The following is an 18,549-nucleotide window of genomic DNA, read 5'->3' as shown; positions in this document are numbered from 1 at the left end:
AACTGATGTGGAGTGGTTTCCAGGATATATTATTAATAGAAAAAAAAGCAACATCAGGAGTAGAGTATGCTACCTTTTGTGGAAGAAAGACAGGGAAGTAAGAAAATACGCATACATCATACTCATTTGTACAATAAGAAACAAAGGTGGGAGAAATCAGACTAAAGAGATTGGTCCCAGAGGTGGGAGGAGATATAACTTTTGTACCTTTTATGAAGTTCTGACTTTGGGGACCATGTTAATATACTACACAAACAAAAGTAAACAAGGGTGGGGAAATAAATCAGTAGACTACCTGAATGGAACCGTATTTCACAGGAACTGCACACCCACAATGAAGAAGCAAAAGCAAGTACTTTTTGACTGTATGCCCTTGGGCTATAGACAAATATTAAAGGCTCGTGAGTAGCCTTATTTCTCACCAGCGTAAGTGACCAGTCCCAAAGGTGCTTTCTGTGTACTGTTGGACTGAGCAAATAAGGGTACTCTGGATAAGGGAGCCAGCTTTCTCACTGTCGAGCAAGGAAATAAACATAAAAGAGGGAAAGAATGACTTGTGTTGTTTTGAAGTTGGAAGTTTCACTGTGAACTCATGGTTTTTAATGTTTATAGACCAGAAAAGAAATAGATAAGGAGAACTATTTCCACACTACTGAAAGGACCTATGGGCAGTGATCAGCCCAAAAGTGAGCACACCCAACTATCACATTCATCCTCCACCAGAAGATCCCAAGGCTCCTCAAGAAAAATGACTGGTGTCAGGGCGGGACTGGGGCAATTAACTAAGCCTGGAACACTTTCCTGTGCTAGAAAGTAAGAAAGTGCCTAAAGAGTGCCAGGAAGATGTCAGTCAGCTGGACCAAGTGGACCAGAGCGTTTTGAGTAGGACAGATGGCAAACTGGACCCATCCACCACTTTGGTGGGTGGAAAATCCCACCAAAAGTGCAAAGCCCAAGTCCAGTCAAAAAAAACCCACACTGAAGGAAAGTCTTCAGAATAATTTATCTGTGATTTTCTGTGTCAGAGTCCTGAACCCTTCCAGATTAAAGACTAAAATGACGTGGCAACCAAGTGGCTCAATCTGAACACGCTTGCTGTAGGCTTTATGGTCGGCATCCACGTGAGCATCCTGATGTCATGACTACGCCGTAGCTGTGGGAGGCATGTCCTTGCTGGGGTAACACAGGAGCACTTAGAGACAAAGGGGCACCATCTGCAACTTCCACCAGATGGTTCAAAAGAAAGTGTGTGGAGAAAGAGTAAGGCAAAATGGGGAAAATGTTAACATTCACGGAATCCAGGAGATGGGTACCTGGGAATGTGTTTGCAGCACTTCTGTAAACCTACAGCTGTTAAAATTAAAAGTTTAAGAAAAACTCATCCTCATACCTGAAGTGGGTGGGTGGAGACTCCATGCTCCCTCTGATACCAAAGTGTGGCTTTAGTTGTTTGACGTGGAGGCGCCAGCGTGGGCCCACAGACAGCCCACACACACCCTTCCCCCACCCTTTGTGTCGAACACTCCTGATGTTTCTTTGAGATCATCCTCAAAACCAGAGGTCGTATCTCCAGAGAGAAATGTACATACACAGAGGTTTGAATGTCATTTGGGAGGGGGTCTCGGGTTCTCCTGAGCTCCAAGGGCCCTTTCAGTGAGTCAAACTTGAAGACCAGAGGTGCTTCTGGGAGCTAGACCTGGGCTGGCACTGCTTACACTGAATTAACATGACAGTCCTCCCTCTGGGAGGACTCAGGAGAGAAGACATAGGTTCTGTTACAGAGCCAGACTGGGCTCAGCACTTCCTGGAACCCAAACAACCCCAGAGGGTGTGCTTTAGTGCAGCCTACAGAGGTGTCAGCACACTGAGGCCAAGGTCAGGTGCCCCATTTACACCTGACCCTGTGGGAGGGGCCTGTGGGCTCTGACTAACCCTGCAGCAAACCCTGCTGTGTCCGCAGCACCCAGCCCACACAGCTCTCCTGGGAGGCCTGCCCATACTAACTGGTTCCTCTGGGTTCTGTGATGTGGTCTCAGAAAGACCTACACATGATTCCGTTTAAATAATCTGTCACCCAGAAGGGGGAGGAGGAGAAGACGTGATGTGGGAAGAAGTTTAAAAAAAAAGAGTCAACCTTGCCCAACAAATGGCTACTGACATTTCTTACGGACACAGTGACTGTAACTGGAATAACACGATGCTGATTACAGAGTCCATTTGGGAGAAGCCAGGATCCCTGGGACAGAAATGTGATGCCACAGTGAGACGTACAGATCTGAGGTGTAGGAAGAGGGTGCTCAGCCTTTAACCCCCTAGACCCAAGAATGGGAAGCAGGGTGGCCCCATCTGGACCAGTCCCCCACACTGACATTCTGAACAGCCCACCACAGTCAGAGGGTGGCCTAAAGTCCCTGGGCAGGGCTTCCCTGGGGTGCAAAGGGGCATGGAGGGGTTGGCACTGTCCTTACCCACCTCCCACATTGGCTCAGCTGGCCTCCCTGTTGGCCAAGCCTCTCCTTGCGCTTCCCAGTCAAAGGTGATGGATGTCCAGGTGACAGCCTCCTGCCCACCAGCCACCACATGTGTGTGTCAGCCCCAGGTGTCAACAGCCAAGCACAATCCAGGGCAAGAAAAAGGCCAGCAAGGCCAGGGCAGCCTTTCCCTGGATGGTCCCCACAAATGCATCTTCCCCACTGGGTCAGTCCTCCATGCCCAGCTCCCTCTGCCCGCTGGTGGCAGGACCTCCCACACCTCATGAGTCCTGCCTGGTGCTCCCCTGAGCAAGTATTTCCAGTGCCTGATCTCAGTTCCCCAAACATAAGGCCCCGGTTGGGGGGTCTCTGAGTGATACAGAGTCCTCCATAGGCACACTCGGTCCAGGTCTACTGTCCCCTAGCCCTCTCACCTAACCTTGACCTGCCAGGGGCACGGTCTTGCCCAATACCTGGAAGCACACTTCCTCACTGGGTGGGACCCCCTCAGCCACCCAGCATGAAGCACCAGAGTGAGCTGGGCTGGGCCAAGGCAGGGGCGGTTAGGAGGTGAGATCTCCACGGCAGCCAGCAGCCCCTGGAATGATCCTACTGGCGAAGGCCCGAGAGAGAGAACCCGGGGGCAGGGGCAGGGCCCTTGGGAGATAGTGATGAACACAGCCCCAGCCAGGGACAACCAGGGGACCTCAAAGAGGCCAGGGGCTGGGGGAGGGGCCTCCAAGTAGAACCCACACCATCCACCACAGGCAAAAGTCAGGCTAAGGCTGCATCCTCAGTCTTGTCAGCACTCCCAGAAGACTTCCAGGATTTCCAGGATAGCCAGGGCCCAGCAGCCTTGCTCCCAAGGTGGGCAGGGTAGGGTGGGGGGCTCTTGACCAAAGGGGAGGTGAGGGATGCTCCCCCCACCTGACCCTCAAAGCTCTGCAGTGGAGGAAGGGTGCACATCCTGGCCCTCACAGCAGCCAAACCAAAAAACAGACACTTCAAGCCCCAACACGAGCCGGGGGACGGTGGTCCTGGTGGTGCTGGCTCAGCAGTGGTGAGGTCCAGGGGCCAGACCCTAGGTCTCCACAGTACAGGAAACATGTTGACTGTGGCAACGGCCAGCAGGACAGACAGGCCTAGAAGGGCTTCCATTGCTCAGGCGTCCAGGTCTGGACCAGGCTCCCGGAAGAGCGACTGCTTCCGCAGAGTGAGGCGCGCACACCTAGGGCACGTGGTGGAATTGTCGTAGTAGCAGTCCCTGAGGGAGACAGGAATGGCCATGAAGAGGGGGCTCCACAAGTAGAATTGTAACCCTGAGTCTTCACAATATTCCTTTAACAGACAGGAGCCTGCAGCAGTCTCACCCAGGTGTGCTGGCCAGGCCTGTATCCCATACCTCTGCACAGACATCCCAAGGGGCCACACCTATCACCTGGTACCCTCTGACCCTCTCAGTGACTCCCCTCCCTGACCTGTTTCCACTACTGTGTAAAGCGCCCCCCGCCCAGGGCTCCGTGGAGGTGCACACAGTTCCCATGGCAGCTTAATTTTTGAAGGGGACACAGGAACATTTGATAGGACACCACACAAACTGCCAGCTCAAGGGAGCTCAGTTTCAACACTTTCTGCTACAGTCCTTACTGAGACTGCAGTCCAGCTCTGCTGATCTATGAAGTTGCGGGTCACTCTGAGAAACAGCAAGGGCCAGGAAAGTCCAGTGTGGACAGAAACAGGGTGGTGGGGTCCCATCTGAGCCCAGTGTGACAAGCCGTGTGGGCCCCACAGGCACACGCCTACTGAAAAGTGTACTTAGAGTTTAAATATCTTCTTCCCACTTCTGTGTGTCATTCTTCCAAACATCCACAAGTCTTTAGGACATAAATGCTTCCATTGTTGAACCTAAGTACTTAATAAATAAAACTGTTGGGTATTTCTTGTGGCCTAGGGATGTTTGAAAAAAGAAAATCACAAAAACTAGAGAGCTTAGGAAGCTCCAGCCTCAGTAAACCTAAGTCCCATTTGAAACCAGGTGGCAAAGGTCAAGCCCCAGCCTCTCCCCACCCAACATTCCCAGCACCTGTCTCTCCCACACCTGTCTACAGTCTATGGAGGCGGACGCTCACACAGACCTGTGGAAGACGGCAGAGCAGTCGGCGCACACGGATGTGTGGCTGTCGAAGGGGAACAGCACGTCTCCCTCCCGGCAGAGCTCGCACACAAAGCCCTTGGCCTGGCACCGCTGCGGGTGAGGTGGGGAGGTCAGTGCCCACTCCCAGGTAGGGGGGTACATCCTCCCGAGCCGCCCTCCCACCTCCCCACCTGGCTTGTGGGGGCCCACCTCACAGTCCAGTTTGATGTGCTTGGCAAACAGCGTGTGGGTCTCAGCCAGAGAGCAGCCCAGCCGGCCCGTGTGCGTGTCCAGCAGGTCCTGCACCGAGTACATCTCATCGTTCTCCACAAAGTGCTGCCGGTCCTGGAGCTGCAGGTGCAGCCATGTGACCCCGGGGCCGCCAGACCGGGGCCCTTGCCTGCCCGGAGCCCTCTTCCCAGCTTTATCTTGTCCACACATCTCACCACCCAGTGTGCTGCTTCCTACTCTTCCTGTCAGCCCAGTCTGGAGAGTGCACCCCTAGGTGAAGGCCAGGGGCCGCCCGCTCTGCTCGCTGCTCCCCAGGACCCAGAACACCGTCGGCCGCAGCAGGCACCCAGTGAGCGCTTGCAAACAAGTAAGTAGGTGAGCCACGAAGTGTTCTGTGCTTGGCCCTCCCTGGGTCCACTCTGTGGAGGCTCCCGTGAAGGCTGCAGGGCGACACCCACTCTCTCAGTGCTTCTCGTGCTGACAGAAGCAGAAACCACTTCTGTGGGTAGAATGCTTTTGTGGGTAGACCTGGTGTTCCCTGGAACAGTGCGGAGACCCTCTGCTGACGGCGCAGCACACGCTCAGTGTCAAGCCTTCCCCTCACAATCCTGGTCTGTTTCCTGCCCTCCTGGAGGACCCCTTCCCCACTCCACCCCTCCCCTACCCCGGGGGGCAGGTGGACTGACCTGCAGGAGCAGGCGCGCTGCCATGGCCTCCCTGCAGGTGATAAAATATGGCTTCATGAGCAAGATATCCTGGCGCAGCTTCTGTGGACAAGAGGGGCAGGTGGGCATTTCTGGCCAGAGCAGGGGCTGTGCCAGGCATGTCTTCATGGCCAGTGTGGGTGGGGCGGGGCTGGCTTTGTGGGAAGCTTTGTCACTTTACACTCTGGGTCAGTAGGGGACTGTAAGTGCATTCCCGTCCCCCCATGACAGTCCCCGCTTTGAGCCCTCCAGCAGAGCTCAAGGTCAAGCCACAGCTTCCCCACCAGGCAGGACCCTAAACTTCCTTCGTGCACAGTTGCTCCCCACCCGGCTCCACACGTGAACACACCCCTTGGGAGCACCTGAGCTTGCATCAGACTGCCCAGTTGAACCCAGATTCCCTCCTCAGCTCAGTGGCCCTGTGCCTCAGCTCCTCTCCAACAAGTCCCATTCCTCTCCGCACCTGCCTGAGGCACACCCCACCCTGCCCTCCTGCTGAGTGCCAAAGAGAGGACCCTCAGTAACACACAGCTCCTCAGAACACCGACCAGACGTGGCTGGGCCAATGTGAGGCTGCTCTTGACAATACACACTGGGATGCAGACTAACACAATACAGACACGCCACACGATGTATCTCAATAAATGTGCACGAAATAAAAGACATCACTGAGATGAGCTTCATTTTTCTACTGTGGTTGCTAGAAAATTTCAAACTGCCTCTGAGCTTCGCGTCCTATTTCGTAGTGACTGGACAGTTGCTCTAGCGACTTTAACTTAAAGGACAGTAGGGGAGGGGGGTGCCCAGCGACACAGGTGGCATCTCCTCACACAGCTGCGAAGGGAGAGCAGGGTTGCCCCACGCCCGGCCCTCCCCTGTCTTACCCGGATCTCTACTAGCTCCTCCACATAGTTGAACAGCAGAGGATTGATCTCCCGGAGCCGGAGCACTGGCCTCGACATCATCAGCGCCAGGTAGCGCATGCTGCCACGGGACACCTGGGCCAGAGGGACGGAAAGGTGCCACCTCTGCACTCTGCCCCGCCCCCGCAGCACCGCCCTGGCTCGGGCCCCGCCCCACTCTACCCCACCCCGAGGCCCCGCCCCACTCTACCCCACCCCGAGGCCCCGCCCCAGTCTGTGTCCTGACCCGCCCCCGCAGCCACGTCCCACCCCCCAGCGCTCCGCCACGCCCCTGGCCACACCACGCCCCCACCCAATCCCCAGGGCGGCACCCCTCGCTCCCCGCTCTCTCTCCCCCCGCACCTTGCGCGGCTCGAAGTCCCAGTTGTGCACCACACGCGCTGGGATGACAGCCAGATCGTTCCAGTGGCAGTGGCTGCAGTAGTACTGGCCAGTGTAGTCGCACTGCCGGGCCTCGCTGGGCACGCCCCCTGTGGAGGAGATGTCCCAAAGTCAGGGAGACCGCAGAGGTCCCCTCCCCCAGCTGCACCAAGGGTTCCCCACCGCCCGGCCTCACCCCTGACTCGTCCTCTTCTAAGCCGCCCCGCTTCCCGTTTCCCATCAGTAAAATGGGACAGTAGATGGGGAATCCCTTGAGTCAATGTCAGTGTGTTTCTAGGAAGGCCTGACACACAGGGTGTGAGTGTAGTGTGGTCTTCCCATGGGGTGGGTTTTCTGTGATGATGCAGTCACAGGAGGGAAACTAGCCCAGCCCTGCAGGGACTCCTAGGGGAACCTTGGTCAGTTTGGGCGGGCGTGAAAAGGTGCCAAAAGCAGTCCTTTCTGGCTTCCCAAGGAGAGGAGCTCAACTGCGCATTCCTCCCACTTACTCACGCCACTGATAGCAGGGCACCCTGCCCAGAACAGCTCCCCTCAGCCCTGCACCCTGCCCAACTCCCCAACCCCCACCCCGGGGGCACTCACGCAGAGAGATGGGTGCTCGGCATTCAGCACAGCGGTAATCCTGGCTGTCCAGGCCTGCCTCAGGGCAGATGTTCAGCTCATACTCGGCCTGGTGGCTGACTTTGGACCGCACACAGGGCTTGGAGATGAGGTTCAAACACTTGCTGTGACAGCGGTAATAACACCCTGGGATGGGGGCCCAACAGCAGGCCTCTTAGGAAGAGCGCCACTCTGCAGCCCAGGATGACCTTCAGCTTCTGGGACCCCCAGGGGGCTCCACTCGGCTTCCCGGACCAACCCAAGAGCCTCTCCAGGTGCCACTGCAGGTCCCCAAATGTCCCCACCCCAAGCCTTGCCCTGAAGGTACGTGTACACCTTTCCCCTAATTTCAGACTCAGAAGTCCAGGGGCCTACCAGCCATGCCCACTGGGATACTCAAGGGGATCAAGGCCAAGCCATCTAAGTAAAACCCGGTTCTTCCTACCCAAATCCACCCCAACTTCCCATCTCAGATTTCAGGGACTCTGTCTTTCAACCTCCTGAGACTACAAACTGGGAAGTCATCCCGACTCCTCTCTTACACCCATGTCCAGTCCTTTAGCCACAGTTGCACTTGGCCCTTCTCATCTAAATGTCAGAGTCTCACCCTGGTCAGAAGGCCATCATTTTCCCTCCCCCATGCCACACTCAGCTCAGCAGGTGGAGTTAAAACTTAAGTATATCCACCCACATGGCCCCAGTGCACTTAGAGAAAAGCCCCCTGCCACCTCTGAAGCACCTCTATGCCACGCTGCTCTCTGCTCCTCATCAAATACGCTGGACACACACTGACCACAGGCCTTTGCACAGACAGCTCCCCTGCAGAAATGTCCCTTCCCAGATATGCTCCTGGTTTGCCCCTAACCTCCAAGCTTTTTTATTAAATGTCACATGAAGCCTTTTCATTTCACCCTAAAATAGCAGCACCCCACCCCCTGACATGCTTGTGCCTCCCCTAGCCTTCTTCACTATTTCTAACATATCACATCACTGACTCATTTGATTTCTCATCCAGAGCAGCACCTCCAATACAGTGATGTGTTTCTACAATGTCCAGCGGGGTGGCCACCAATCTTACATGGCTACGGTGTACTTGGAACATGCACAGTACAACTGAGGAGCTACTTATCTATGTTCAATAATTTAAATTTGAAATGTTACATGTGGCTAGTGGACTTAAGCCCAGTGAAGGCAGACACCTCTTGTTACACCCACCACACACTGCAGGGTTCTGCAAATACTGAGGACTCAATAGAGAACCCCTCTCCCTGGAGACCTAGACTGCCAGCCCAGAAGGGCAGTCTGGTCTCCGCCCACCTGTGCAGGTGTACCAGGTCTGAATGAGGCCCCAGATGACTGTGTTACACTTGTCACATGTCTGCTTCACACTCTTGCTCTTCTCCTTGTAGAAGCGGTGCTCAAGAAGGACTCGAATGTTGGGCTCATCCTCATTGGGGTCCTAGGGAGGAGACCAGGGAGGGGTCACAGCTCCTTCTGGGCACATGAGTCCCTTGACTGCATCTTCCAGGCACCACATATAGCAAAGGTTACCACAGACCCCTCCCTTTACAATAGAACAGGGTGCCCGGTCAGGCCTGGTCCACTGAGATTACAGACCACCTCTGTACCTAGGTGCTGCGCCAGGGCCACATTAGGGCCAAGGGCATGTGAGCAGTACTGAGGGGCACTCGCTGCCCTCCCTGCATTGTTTCGGCTGGCTGAGAGCAGACCCAGATTGGTGGAAGCTGTCCTGGACTTGCCAGGGACGAGCAGAGCAACATTAGAGGGGGACCTGCGGTCTCCAATGCCAGTAGCTGCCAGATGGGCCCAGGGAACCCGCAACACTTCCATGTGAGTAAATCTACACAACCAATCCTTTAAGCCACTGTCTTTCGGGGTGTCTGAGCCCATACTATTGCCTTACCTATATTCTAATGAACCCACCACTGTCCAAATCCTATGGACTCATGAACCAGACTCAAGGACTACGTGATGGACCCCAGTGGTTATTGGCTTCCAGAATCCACGACCCCTTCTGTTGTCATCTCCAGGGAACCAGGCCACGCTCTGGGTCATGTGGTTCAAGGTGGGACTAACTCACCCACCTGCTTCAGTGGGTGGACACATGACCCAGGACTACAGGCAGGATCAGAGCTGGGCTGAGGGCCCATCACTCCCCCAGCCCCTACTTCAGCTCTGGCTGCTGGTGGGGGTGGGCCGGCACCCACCTTCAGCTCCTGCAGCTTCAGCCGGAGATGGATGAGTCTCACCACGGCATCCTTCTGCTTCTCCGAGTGCTCTGGCAGGTCCAGGATGACTTGCTTGCACTCCTGGATGGCCTGCCGCAGCTGCTGGACATCAGAGGCCAGGAACAGGCCCTGCTCACATGGGGGAGGGCAGTTTGGGGACAACGATAGTCAGATTGTGTGTCATTGGGCCCAGAACAGATCTCCCCCCCCCATCTTGAGCCCTGATGGCCCAAAGACTTGCTCAAGGCCCAGGACCATCAGCAGCAGAGGCAGGCCCCAGCCCACACCACCTGCCCGCTCTCTGGACATTTCCACCCATGGGCCTCTGGAGACCTAACTCACAGTGTTCTTCAAAACACAACTTCCCTCTTTTAGAAATCCAATTGCTTTTCTGGCTGTGCTATCTCGCTTGCTTCTACAGAACTTCCTCTTGGATGAAAGCAGGGGAAATGACACTTGTCTGTCAAGAAGGAGAGGAAGTGGCCTCTGGTTCAATTGCCAAGCTCAGAGATACCCCTGGCTGCCACCTGCCCTTGGGCCCAGCACCTAACAGGCTGACCCGAGCTTGGGTCCAACAAAGCCCTAAACTTGGGCAAGGAAACAGGCTAGGTCTCAGAGTTAGAGGCTGGGGCCCCAAGAAAGGGGTGTCACTGCCCACAGGAGTGCAAAATAAGGGTTCAAACACATAACTAAGAGGAGTGTATGTACCTGCAGAATGCAAAGTTAAAGTCCACATGGCCAGCAAAATGAGCAGCAAACGAGAAACGGGGGCTCAGGTGAATCTTAAAGTCCTATGTTATTGTTACCATAGCATCTCTCTCAAACAACAGTTGGAGATAGTTTGCAAAGATTTTGAAACTTTAAAGGAATTATTAGAGCTCTTTAATTAAAAAAAAAAAACAAACACCCCACAAGGTTTTCATGGAACAAAACCTAGCTCAGACAGGAGTGGCCCTGCCTAGCTGAGCGGGTGGTGGTGGGCAGTGGCTGCCCTCGCCATTACCCTGCAATGGACCACAGGATTCCCCAGAACCCCAGATGGAATCAACCCCCATATTTGCTTTGTAGTATCCTGCATGGAGGGGAGAGAATGGCTGCCCAGGAGGACAGAGCCCAGGCTTCCAAACACCGCATCCAACCCGTTTCCACAGGCCGGCACACAGGTATAAGGTGGGAGCCAGGTGTCACACAGGCCTCAGACTCCACACCTAGGAGGCCCAGCTGAGATGGACGTGGCCAACCCCTCAAACTCTGGTGGGGGGGGGGGTCACCTTGTCCACCCACAGACCCTGAACCTTACCACGGGGCGAGCGAAGTGGTCCTCAGACAGGCCAAGATCCATCACACGCTCTGGGCAGCGGGACTCTGGCTCCCCGGGAGGCAGCTCAGGCAGGCGCGCTGCAGCAGGGCAGGTGGGGAGGGCGGCAGAGAGACGAGTCAGCCTGCCACCCCAGGAGCGCGCTGCGGGGCCCTCGGGGAGCAGGGAGCCCACAGAAGTGCCCAGGGAAGCAGGGCTCTACTCTGGAGTGAGCCCTGTGTCCACCAGCAGAGGACCCTGTGTCCTTGTGGCCACAGGACAGAGCCATGCAATACCAGGGTTACAGAAGCACGCCAGTTTCTAAGGCTCACAGCTTGTGTGTGCATCTGTGGCCTGGAGGAGGACCTCTGAAGGGCTACATACCAGGACATGGGAGCCCCTGTGTGGACTCTGGCACCCTGTGCGCTCAGTCTGCAATCTCAGGGCTCACATCCTGCTGACCTCTCACCCTGCAGGGCTCGGCTCTGAGTTCACGCCCCGAGTGTTCCCTGAGGAAGTGCCTGCTGTGTGCGGCCCCTGGGACAAGGCAGGCAAGACAGTGAGACATCCCTGCCCAGGGGCGTGTTCATTCTCCTGAGGACCGACGAGGGAAGCAGTCTGATCTGTGAAGAAGCCACCTGCATGCGCCCAGGGGGAACCACCTAAGAGGATGAGGGCTGGCGTGAGCAGGGCAGACCACCTACACAACCCCAGCCCCCCGCATCCACCTTGAGAAGTAATGTCCGGGGCCTCCTCGCCAGCCCCCTGCTCATGCTGCTGCTTGTTGAAGGGGTTGAGATGGACCTGCCGGAACCGGGCGAGCTTCTCGTCATATTCCATAGCACCCTACCTGCAGACAGCAGAGCAGAGCAGAGGTGGGTGTCCAGAACCCAGGTTCACTGGGGTCTCCTTCCCTTTTCAAGTGCCTGAGATATCAGAGTGGAGACCTGGCCCTCTCACTTCCCCTGGAGGGTCCAGGCCAAATATCCCCACACCATGGCCTCCCCCCCCCCCCCGCAGCCCCTCCCCAAGCCAGCTCAGCCCCCACAGCTGGCCCCTCAGTGAGAGCAGTGATGCCCAAGTCACCGATGGGGCAGGCAGGGCTGGGGGTGCCCAGCCAGACCTCCAGCACGGAGCCCCTTTGGTCCTGCACACATTGCCTGGCCAGCCAACACTCAGTGCCTCCCTCTCGCCCAGGACCCAGGGTGCTCCTTCCCTGAAAGAGCACCCAGAAAGCCCAGCCAACAGAAGGCTCAGTGCTGATGCCAGGGCTCAGGCCTGCCGTGCCACCTGCAGTGTGGCCCAGGGCAGGACCCACCTTAACACTGCCCTGTGGAGAGGCCTCCTGAATGCTCTATAACCACCATGCGGCCTGAGCCCATGGCTGGCCCCATACCCCAGAACCCAAGGGCACAGGCAGCAAGTGCTGAGCTCACAGCTGGGAGCTCAGCAAACCAGACACACAGGGCTGGTGGCTCCTGAGACAGAGGCCCACACTTAACTAGCTGACCCACATTCCTTAGCTTCTCTCTGCTCCAAAGACAAAATGAGTTCACAGGAGGTTTAAGATGTTTTCAAAACTTTGTAGGAAGGACATGGATGTTGGCTATGCTCTACTGACACCTGGGTTGCAGTCTGAAATAACCTGTAACTATAAAAAGCAATCCTATGACTCCTGTGTGCCCACACACACACTGAAAGGAAAACTGAGCCAGCGGCAATGGCCCGAAGCCACCCTTCACCCCTAGTGTTGCCCTGCACCTGGGCGGGGACCCCCACACCTCTGCGGGACCTGTCTGCCTCTGGAGGGATGTGGGTTGAAGGTTCTGGACTGGTAGAACTGGCACCTGCAGACCAGCTACCTACTGGTCACAGCAGGGCAGGACATGGTGCCATGAGCCCAAACCCCTATCTCCCTTATAACCTGAGGTCTCTGGGAAGCTCACAAACTGTTCGGCTCTGATGCCCAGCACCTCCCCAGATGACAGGAACCATAGCGTCCAGGGAAGCCTCCAGAATGCAGGGGAGACCCAGCTGTCCCCATACTCACCAGACCCTTCTTCCCAAGTGGTGAAGAACCCCTGGGCTGCTCACCCCCAGGCTTCATTCAACTGAGACACAAATAAACTTCTGCTTAAACTACTGTTATTGGGAGGAGGATTTCTGTCTCTTGCAGCCAAAACAGATCCATACTAATCACCCCCAACAGACTATGATCAGCAGGCAAATTGGCCCTACTCAAATCCACACTCTATCAGCTCTAGCTGTGTGACCTGGGGCAAATGCCTAAACCTTTCTGTGCTTTGAGCTGGCATGTTTCAAGCGGGGATAATAAGAGTATCCGCTGTAAAGAGATACAGTCTAAAGGAGACTACAAACTGGAGACTAAGCATAGGTGCGTGGCAGTGACACCACATGCCAGTCAGTCCAGCCCCCAAAGACTGGAGGGTCAGGACCACCCCCATGGGTCTCTCCTCAGAAACCTTTCAGGATTTTACAATACAGCCAGAGGCATTATAGAGAACAGGATGACATTCCTGAAAAAACTAGAAATAGACTTGCAATATGATCGTGCAATGCCACTCCTGGGCATACATCTGGAGAAAACTGTAATTCAAAAAGATACATGCACCCAGCATCCATCACGGCACTATTCACAATAGCCAACACGTGGAAAGAACTTAAATATCCATCAACACATGAGTGGATAAAGGTGTGGTACAAATATACACAATGGAATATTAGCCATAAAAAAGAATGAAATAATGCCATTTGCAGCAACATGGATGCAACTAGAGATTACCACACTAAGTCCAAAAGACAGATACCATGTGATATCCCTTAAATGTGGAATCTAAAATATGACACAAATGAACTTATCTGCAAACCAGAAACAGACACACGGATGTAGAAAACAGACTTGTGGTTGCCAAGTGGTTGGGGGCGGGGGTTGGATTGGGGTTATGGGGTCAACAGATGCAAACCACTATATAAAGGATGTATAAACAAGAAGATCCTTCTGTATAGTGCAGGGAAATATAGCCCACATCTTGTAATAAGCCATAATGGACAAGAACGTGAGAAAGATATCTGTATCTGTGACAGAAGCACTTTGTTGTGCACCGGAAGCTAACACAACATTGTAAATCAACTACATTTAAATTTTTAAAAATACACAAAATGCACAGGTTCTTAGGCCTTAGTCAGAAAGAAAATAAAATATGACCTGAGGAGCTCAAAGGCAGGAACACTGCTCAGCTGCCCTTCTCTGGGATACAAGCCCTCCTGGAAATCACATTTCTCATTAAGCTCCTGATGGGTAGGCCAGGCAGAGAGGCCATGGATGAGTGAGTGACTGGGGTAACCTGACCTCTCTCAGCCTCAGTTCCTCTCCTGCCAAAGTTAAGAGAATTGCATTTTCCAGGGAGAAGAGGGTACCAGGAGCAGCCAGAAGGGGCCCTAATGCAGGGGCCCAGCTGACAAAGTACGCAGCAACGGCTTAGAGGAGAGCAATAGCAACCCTCACCACCCAACCAGGTTCACCAACAGAGAGCTGCTGCTGCTGCTGCTAAGTCACTTCAGTCGTGTCCGACTCTGTGCGACCCCATAGACGGCAGCCCACCAGGCTCCCTCGTTGCTGGGATTCTCCAGATAAAAACACTGGAGTGGGTGCCATTTCCTTCTCCAATGCATGAAAGTGAAAAGTGAAAGTGAAGTCTCTCAGTCCTGTCCGACCCTCAGCAACCCCATGGACTGCAGCCTTCCAGGCTCCTCTGTCCATGGGATTTTCCAGGCAAGAGTACTGGAGTGGGGTGCCATTGCCTTCTCCGCCAACAGAGAGCTCTGCACCCCAAATTCAGGCCTGACCTCGCAGGTGCAGGCCGGAAGGTGGACACTGAGCAAGCAGCATGCAGAAAACCCACTAGTCCACTGTCTCCCCTTCTCCAGAGACCTCCTCTAACGGGGGTCGGGGTGAGGAGCCCACGACTTTGCACTTAGAGGACCCTGAGAACAAAGCCCAGCATCTCTCAGGCCCTGAGGAACACAGGGCTGAAGCTCAGAGGTGCCTGAACCAGCCTTGCCTGTTCTGCTTGTGACACAGCCACCAGAGGTCCTGTCATCACCCGGCTACCACCAGAGGTCCCTAAACTTCGCCCCAGAGGGGACAAGGCGAAGGTGCACCCTAGCTGCTCACAGCCATCAGGAGGCCTCCAGGACCCCACCGGGAGCAGGGCCGTTACTGTCCCTTTAAGGATTGCTTGCCACTGAAGCTTGGCAGCGCCACCCCTGCCTCTGGGTGACGCCACCCCAAAAGGGCCTCCCCCACCTTCACCCACAACAACAGCAGCAACATACACTCTGGGGACCCTCGCTAAGTGGCTCCGCACAGGGCCAGGTGTCTTCCACCACACCTTGTCCGTTTCAGAGATGAGGAAACAGGCTCAGAGTGGTCCAGCCCCAGGGCACGGTGGCACAGCCGTGGGGTCCCTTCCGGCCTCTCGCATCCCACAGACGCGCGCGGTGACAGCTGGAAGGGGTGACAGTGTGCCCGGGGACGGCCTTTCCAGCTAGACCCTGACAGAGCGGGATCGGGGCAGCTGAGGTCCCCAAGCCCCTCTGCCCCCAGGTGATCGCCCGGGAGTCTGAATCCTACTTTGCGCCCGGGCCTGGGCCTCGGCCGGGCTCCTCGCCCCCTACGCCCCGGTGTCCGTTTCGGGAGAGAGGCTCCCCGGGCTCCGGGGCGCGGTGGCCCGAGCGTCCGAGTCCCCGCCACCCAGAACCCCGCCCGCGCCCCTCCCGCCGCTCACCTGACCACCACCGCCCCGGTTACATTGTAGCCGCCCCGCCGGGCTCGTTATAGCGTATCCATCGCCGCCCTGGATACACTGTATTCGCCTCGCTCGCTGCTGCCTCCTGCGGTCGGGAGGCTCACAACACAGCGGAGTTTGCGCGTCCCACTCCCGGACCCAGGCCTTCACCTCCCAATCGAAGAAATGGGTGACCCTTCATGCCAATTGTTGAAGATGGTGTGAAATAAAATCCATGCTTCATGGAAGACAAGGAAATTTAAACACGAAAAATTTCTCTGCCCTTTACGTGCCTCTCTCCTCGCTGTGCATCTGATCTGCATTTATGCATCTGCCAAACCACCCCCATCGGCAGAAACGCCTCCTGGAATTCAGCACAGCTGCTTAAAAGATAAGGTCACTTCCTGAACTTCTTTGCCAGCAAAGGTCCCTATAGTCAAAGCTGTGGTTTTTCCAGTAGTCATGTACGGATGTGAGGGTTGGACCATAATGAAAGATGAGCACCAAAGAATTGATACTTCCAAATTGTGGTGCTGGAGAAGAGTCTTGAGACTCCCTTGAACTGCAAGGAGATCAAACCAGTCGATCCTAAAGGAAATCAACCCTGAATATTCAATGGAAGGGCTAATGCTCCTTGGAAGCTGAAGCTCCAAAAACTTTGGCCACCTGATGGAAAAAGCTGACTCATCAGAAAAGACCTTGATGCTGGGAAAGACTGAGGGCAGGAGAAGAAGGGGACAAGAGAGAACAAGATAGTTGGATGACATCTCCAACTCGATGGACATGAGTTTGAGCAAACTCTGGAAGATGGTGAAGGACAGGGAAACCTGAAATGCTGCAGTCCACGGGGTCACAAAGAGTTGGACACAACTTAGCAACTGGACAGCTTCTTGATCTTGTGAGGGGCCATGATGAGCTTAGATCTGAATTATGTAAACTGTGGATTACACTCCTGTGCTCTGTCTCAAGAAACTTGTTTAACTGTGACTTCTAATGGCAAAACAGTCCTTGGAGCTTTCTGAGATGCTGTTCTTGGCTTATAATCCTCAAATTTGGATTGAATAAAAATTTCCATTTATTTCTTAGATCACCTGATTGATTTTTTGCCCACAATGGTAGGTTGGGGCGGGGGTGGGAGTGAGGCAGCACTGACTAGATTTTCCATACTCACAAAAGTTTTGATTAAAATCAAAACCAAACACTCTTTTAAAAATTGGTGGGACCTCCCTGGTAGTCCACTGGTTGACTCCACACTCCCAATGCAGAGGGACCAGGTTTGATCTTCGGTTAGGGAACTGGATCCCACATGCTGCAAGTAAGGGTTTACACATCATAACTAAGGTTCAGTGCAGCCAAATTTTAAATATATATGTGTGTGTGTGTGTGTGTGTGTGTGTGTGTGTGTGTATAAGAAAAAAAATGGTGTTTGATTTTCTTTTAAACCCTAGCAATTGTGGGGAAAATGGAATAGGTGATCGCTGAGCAGAAGCAGCAGCTGTGCTTGCCTCCACCATGTTCATCACTGGTTGGGGAGAGGTTACTGCAATGCTACCCATTTCACAGAGGAGGAAACTGAGCCACCGTGAGACAAGGGGCTGTTCAGTGCAGATGGGAGAGGTGTTGGAGAAGCCTACTGCGCTCCAGAGCCCCTGCTATGGTTCTCTCCATACTTACTGTCGCGGCCCAATGTCCTACATCTTGCACTTTTTCACTTTATTTTTGTCTTTCTCCACAGGCACCCCCAACCTCCACCTGGCACCAGAAACTAAAGGCTGCCGGCAAGGGTTTTGTTCGTTTTCTTCACTGCTTTGGGGCCTAGAACAGTTCCTAGGCACATAGGTGCTTAGTTTCAGGGACTAAGGAAGAGCTGGCCTCATTTCACTTGTGCCCCCGCTCCACCAACAGGGGCCCAGGCCGACTCTGACTCAGCAGGGAGAAGGCTGGCGCAGCCCCAGAATGCAAGGAGCCAGACAGCAAACAAAGGTACACATCAGTAAGAGACGTGAGGCACAGCAAGAAAATAAACAGGATGACAAGGGAGCCGACAAATTCTTACTCCCCAGTGCTCCCAAAGGTAAGAATGAGGGAGGTGGGGGACAGTTGGAGGGGATGTTCAGGAGCGGCCCTTGTAAACACGCTGGAAAGTGTGGGAATCTCGGGGAGACACTAAGCTGCCTCATAAATGGCTCCTGCTAGAGGAGAATACAGCCCTCCTCCAAAGGCCCTTGGAGAAGGAGACAGGGAAACGCACAGATGCATGCACACCCATGTCCCCATTGCACCCGGGCTCAACAGCGCCCCAGGGAGCAGATTCCCACCCGTGTCAGGTTCCTGGTCTGAGGAGGGTGCCTTCACATCCCACCCATGGTGACTCAATTCCCTTCAGCTCTGCCTGACTCTATCCAGTCTTGGACCCCCTGTAACTCTGATCCATCCTCTTTGGGAGGACCACCACCCCGGTCTCCACCCACACTTGTGCTGGCAGCGAACTCCACATCCAGTCGGCATGCTGGGTTTTATCACACTCATATGTGCACCCGCTCATTTATTATTATCTAAGCAAGATGTGTTCTTTCCAGTGAGTCCATCTGGAATTTCAACTCCCAAAATATGAATAGGACATGTCCTTTTCCACTGGAGAAACTGCCCTAGAGAGGGGATGTGCTCTGCCAGGTGGCGTGACAGAGTTGAGGGTCACCTGCTTCCCACGCTCACTGTCCCCCTTCACATCTGCTGTGGTTCCCACCGTGG

The 18,549-nt window shown here is 54.6% G+C and overlaps 1 protein-coding gene across 3 annotated transcripts; it reads right to left on the bottom strand.

The window, feature by feature from the left end:
- Positions 1-1,938: 1,938 nt before the first annotated feature.
- Positions 1,939-15,856, bottom strand: DEF8 (differentially expressed in FDCP 8 homolog). Of its 3 annotated transcripts, none has more exons than XM_068992032.1 (12): positions 15,799-15,856; positions 11,719-11,840; positions 10,994-11,091; positions 9,673-9,822; positions 8,762-8,903; positions 7,427-7,591; positions 6,806-6,933; positions 6,425-6,538; positions 5,523-5,603; positions 4,816-4,956; positions 4,607-4,716; positions 1,939-3,735 (listed from the first exon to the last, which is right to left on the bottom strand). In XM_068992032.1, exons 2-12 carry the CDS (start codon positions 11,828-11,830, stop codon positions 3,633-3,635), a joined length of 1,344 nt encoding a protein of 447 aa, XP_068848133.1. In that variant the 5' UTR covers positions 11,831-11,840; positions 15,799-15,856; the 3' UTR covers positions 1,939-3,632. The 3 variants fall into 3 exon arrangements, with proteins under 3 accessions (XP_068848133.1, XP_068848132.1, XP_068848134.1); XM_068992031.1 differs by having other exon boundaries at positions 4,816-4,962; positions 5,529-5,603; XM_068992033.1 differs by lacking the exons at positions 11,719-11,840; positions 15,799-15,856 and adding an exon at positions 11,453-11,478 and having other exon boundaries at positions 4,816-4,962; positions 5,529-5,603.
- Positions 15,857-18,549: the final 2,693 nt, after the last annotated feature.

The sequence above is a fragment of the Capricornis sumatraensis genome, chromosome 20 (assembly GCF_032405125.1).
Source record: "Capricornis sumatraensis isolate serow.1 chromosome 20, serow.2, whole genome shotgun sequence".
Taxonomy (NCBI): domain Eukaryota; kingdom Metazoa; phylum Chordata; class Mammalia; order Artiodactyla; family Bovidae; genus Capricornis; species Capricornis sumatraensis.
Note: the sequence above shows the minus strand (reverse complement) of the source record. Positions and strands in the feature narration are given on the sequence as shown.

Bases quoted from the DNA above. Each gene is read 5' to 3' on its own strand.
- DEF8 (XM_068992032.1), bottom strand. From the start codon at position 11,830: ATGGAATATGACGAGAAGCTCGCCCGGTTCCGGCAGGTCCATCTCAAC. The intron at 8,904-9,672 runs GTGGGTGCCGGC...TCTCCTCCCTAG, and splicing joins TGAAGCTGCAGGAGCTGAAG to GACCCCAATGAGGATGAGCC. The intron at 7,592-8,761 runs GTGGGCGGAGAC...CCCCCATCCCAG, and splicing joins GACCTGGTACACCTGCACAG to GGTGTTATTACCGCTGTCAC.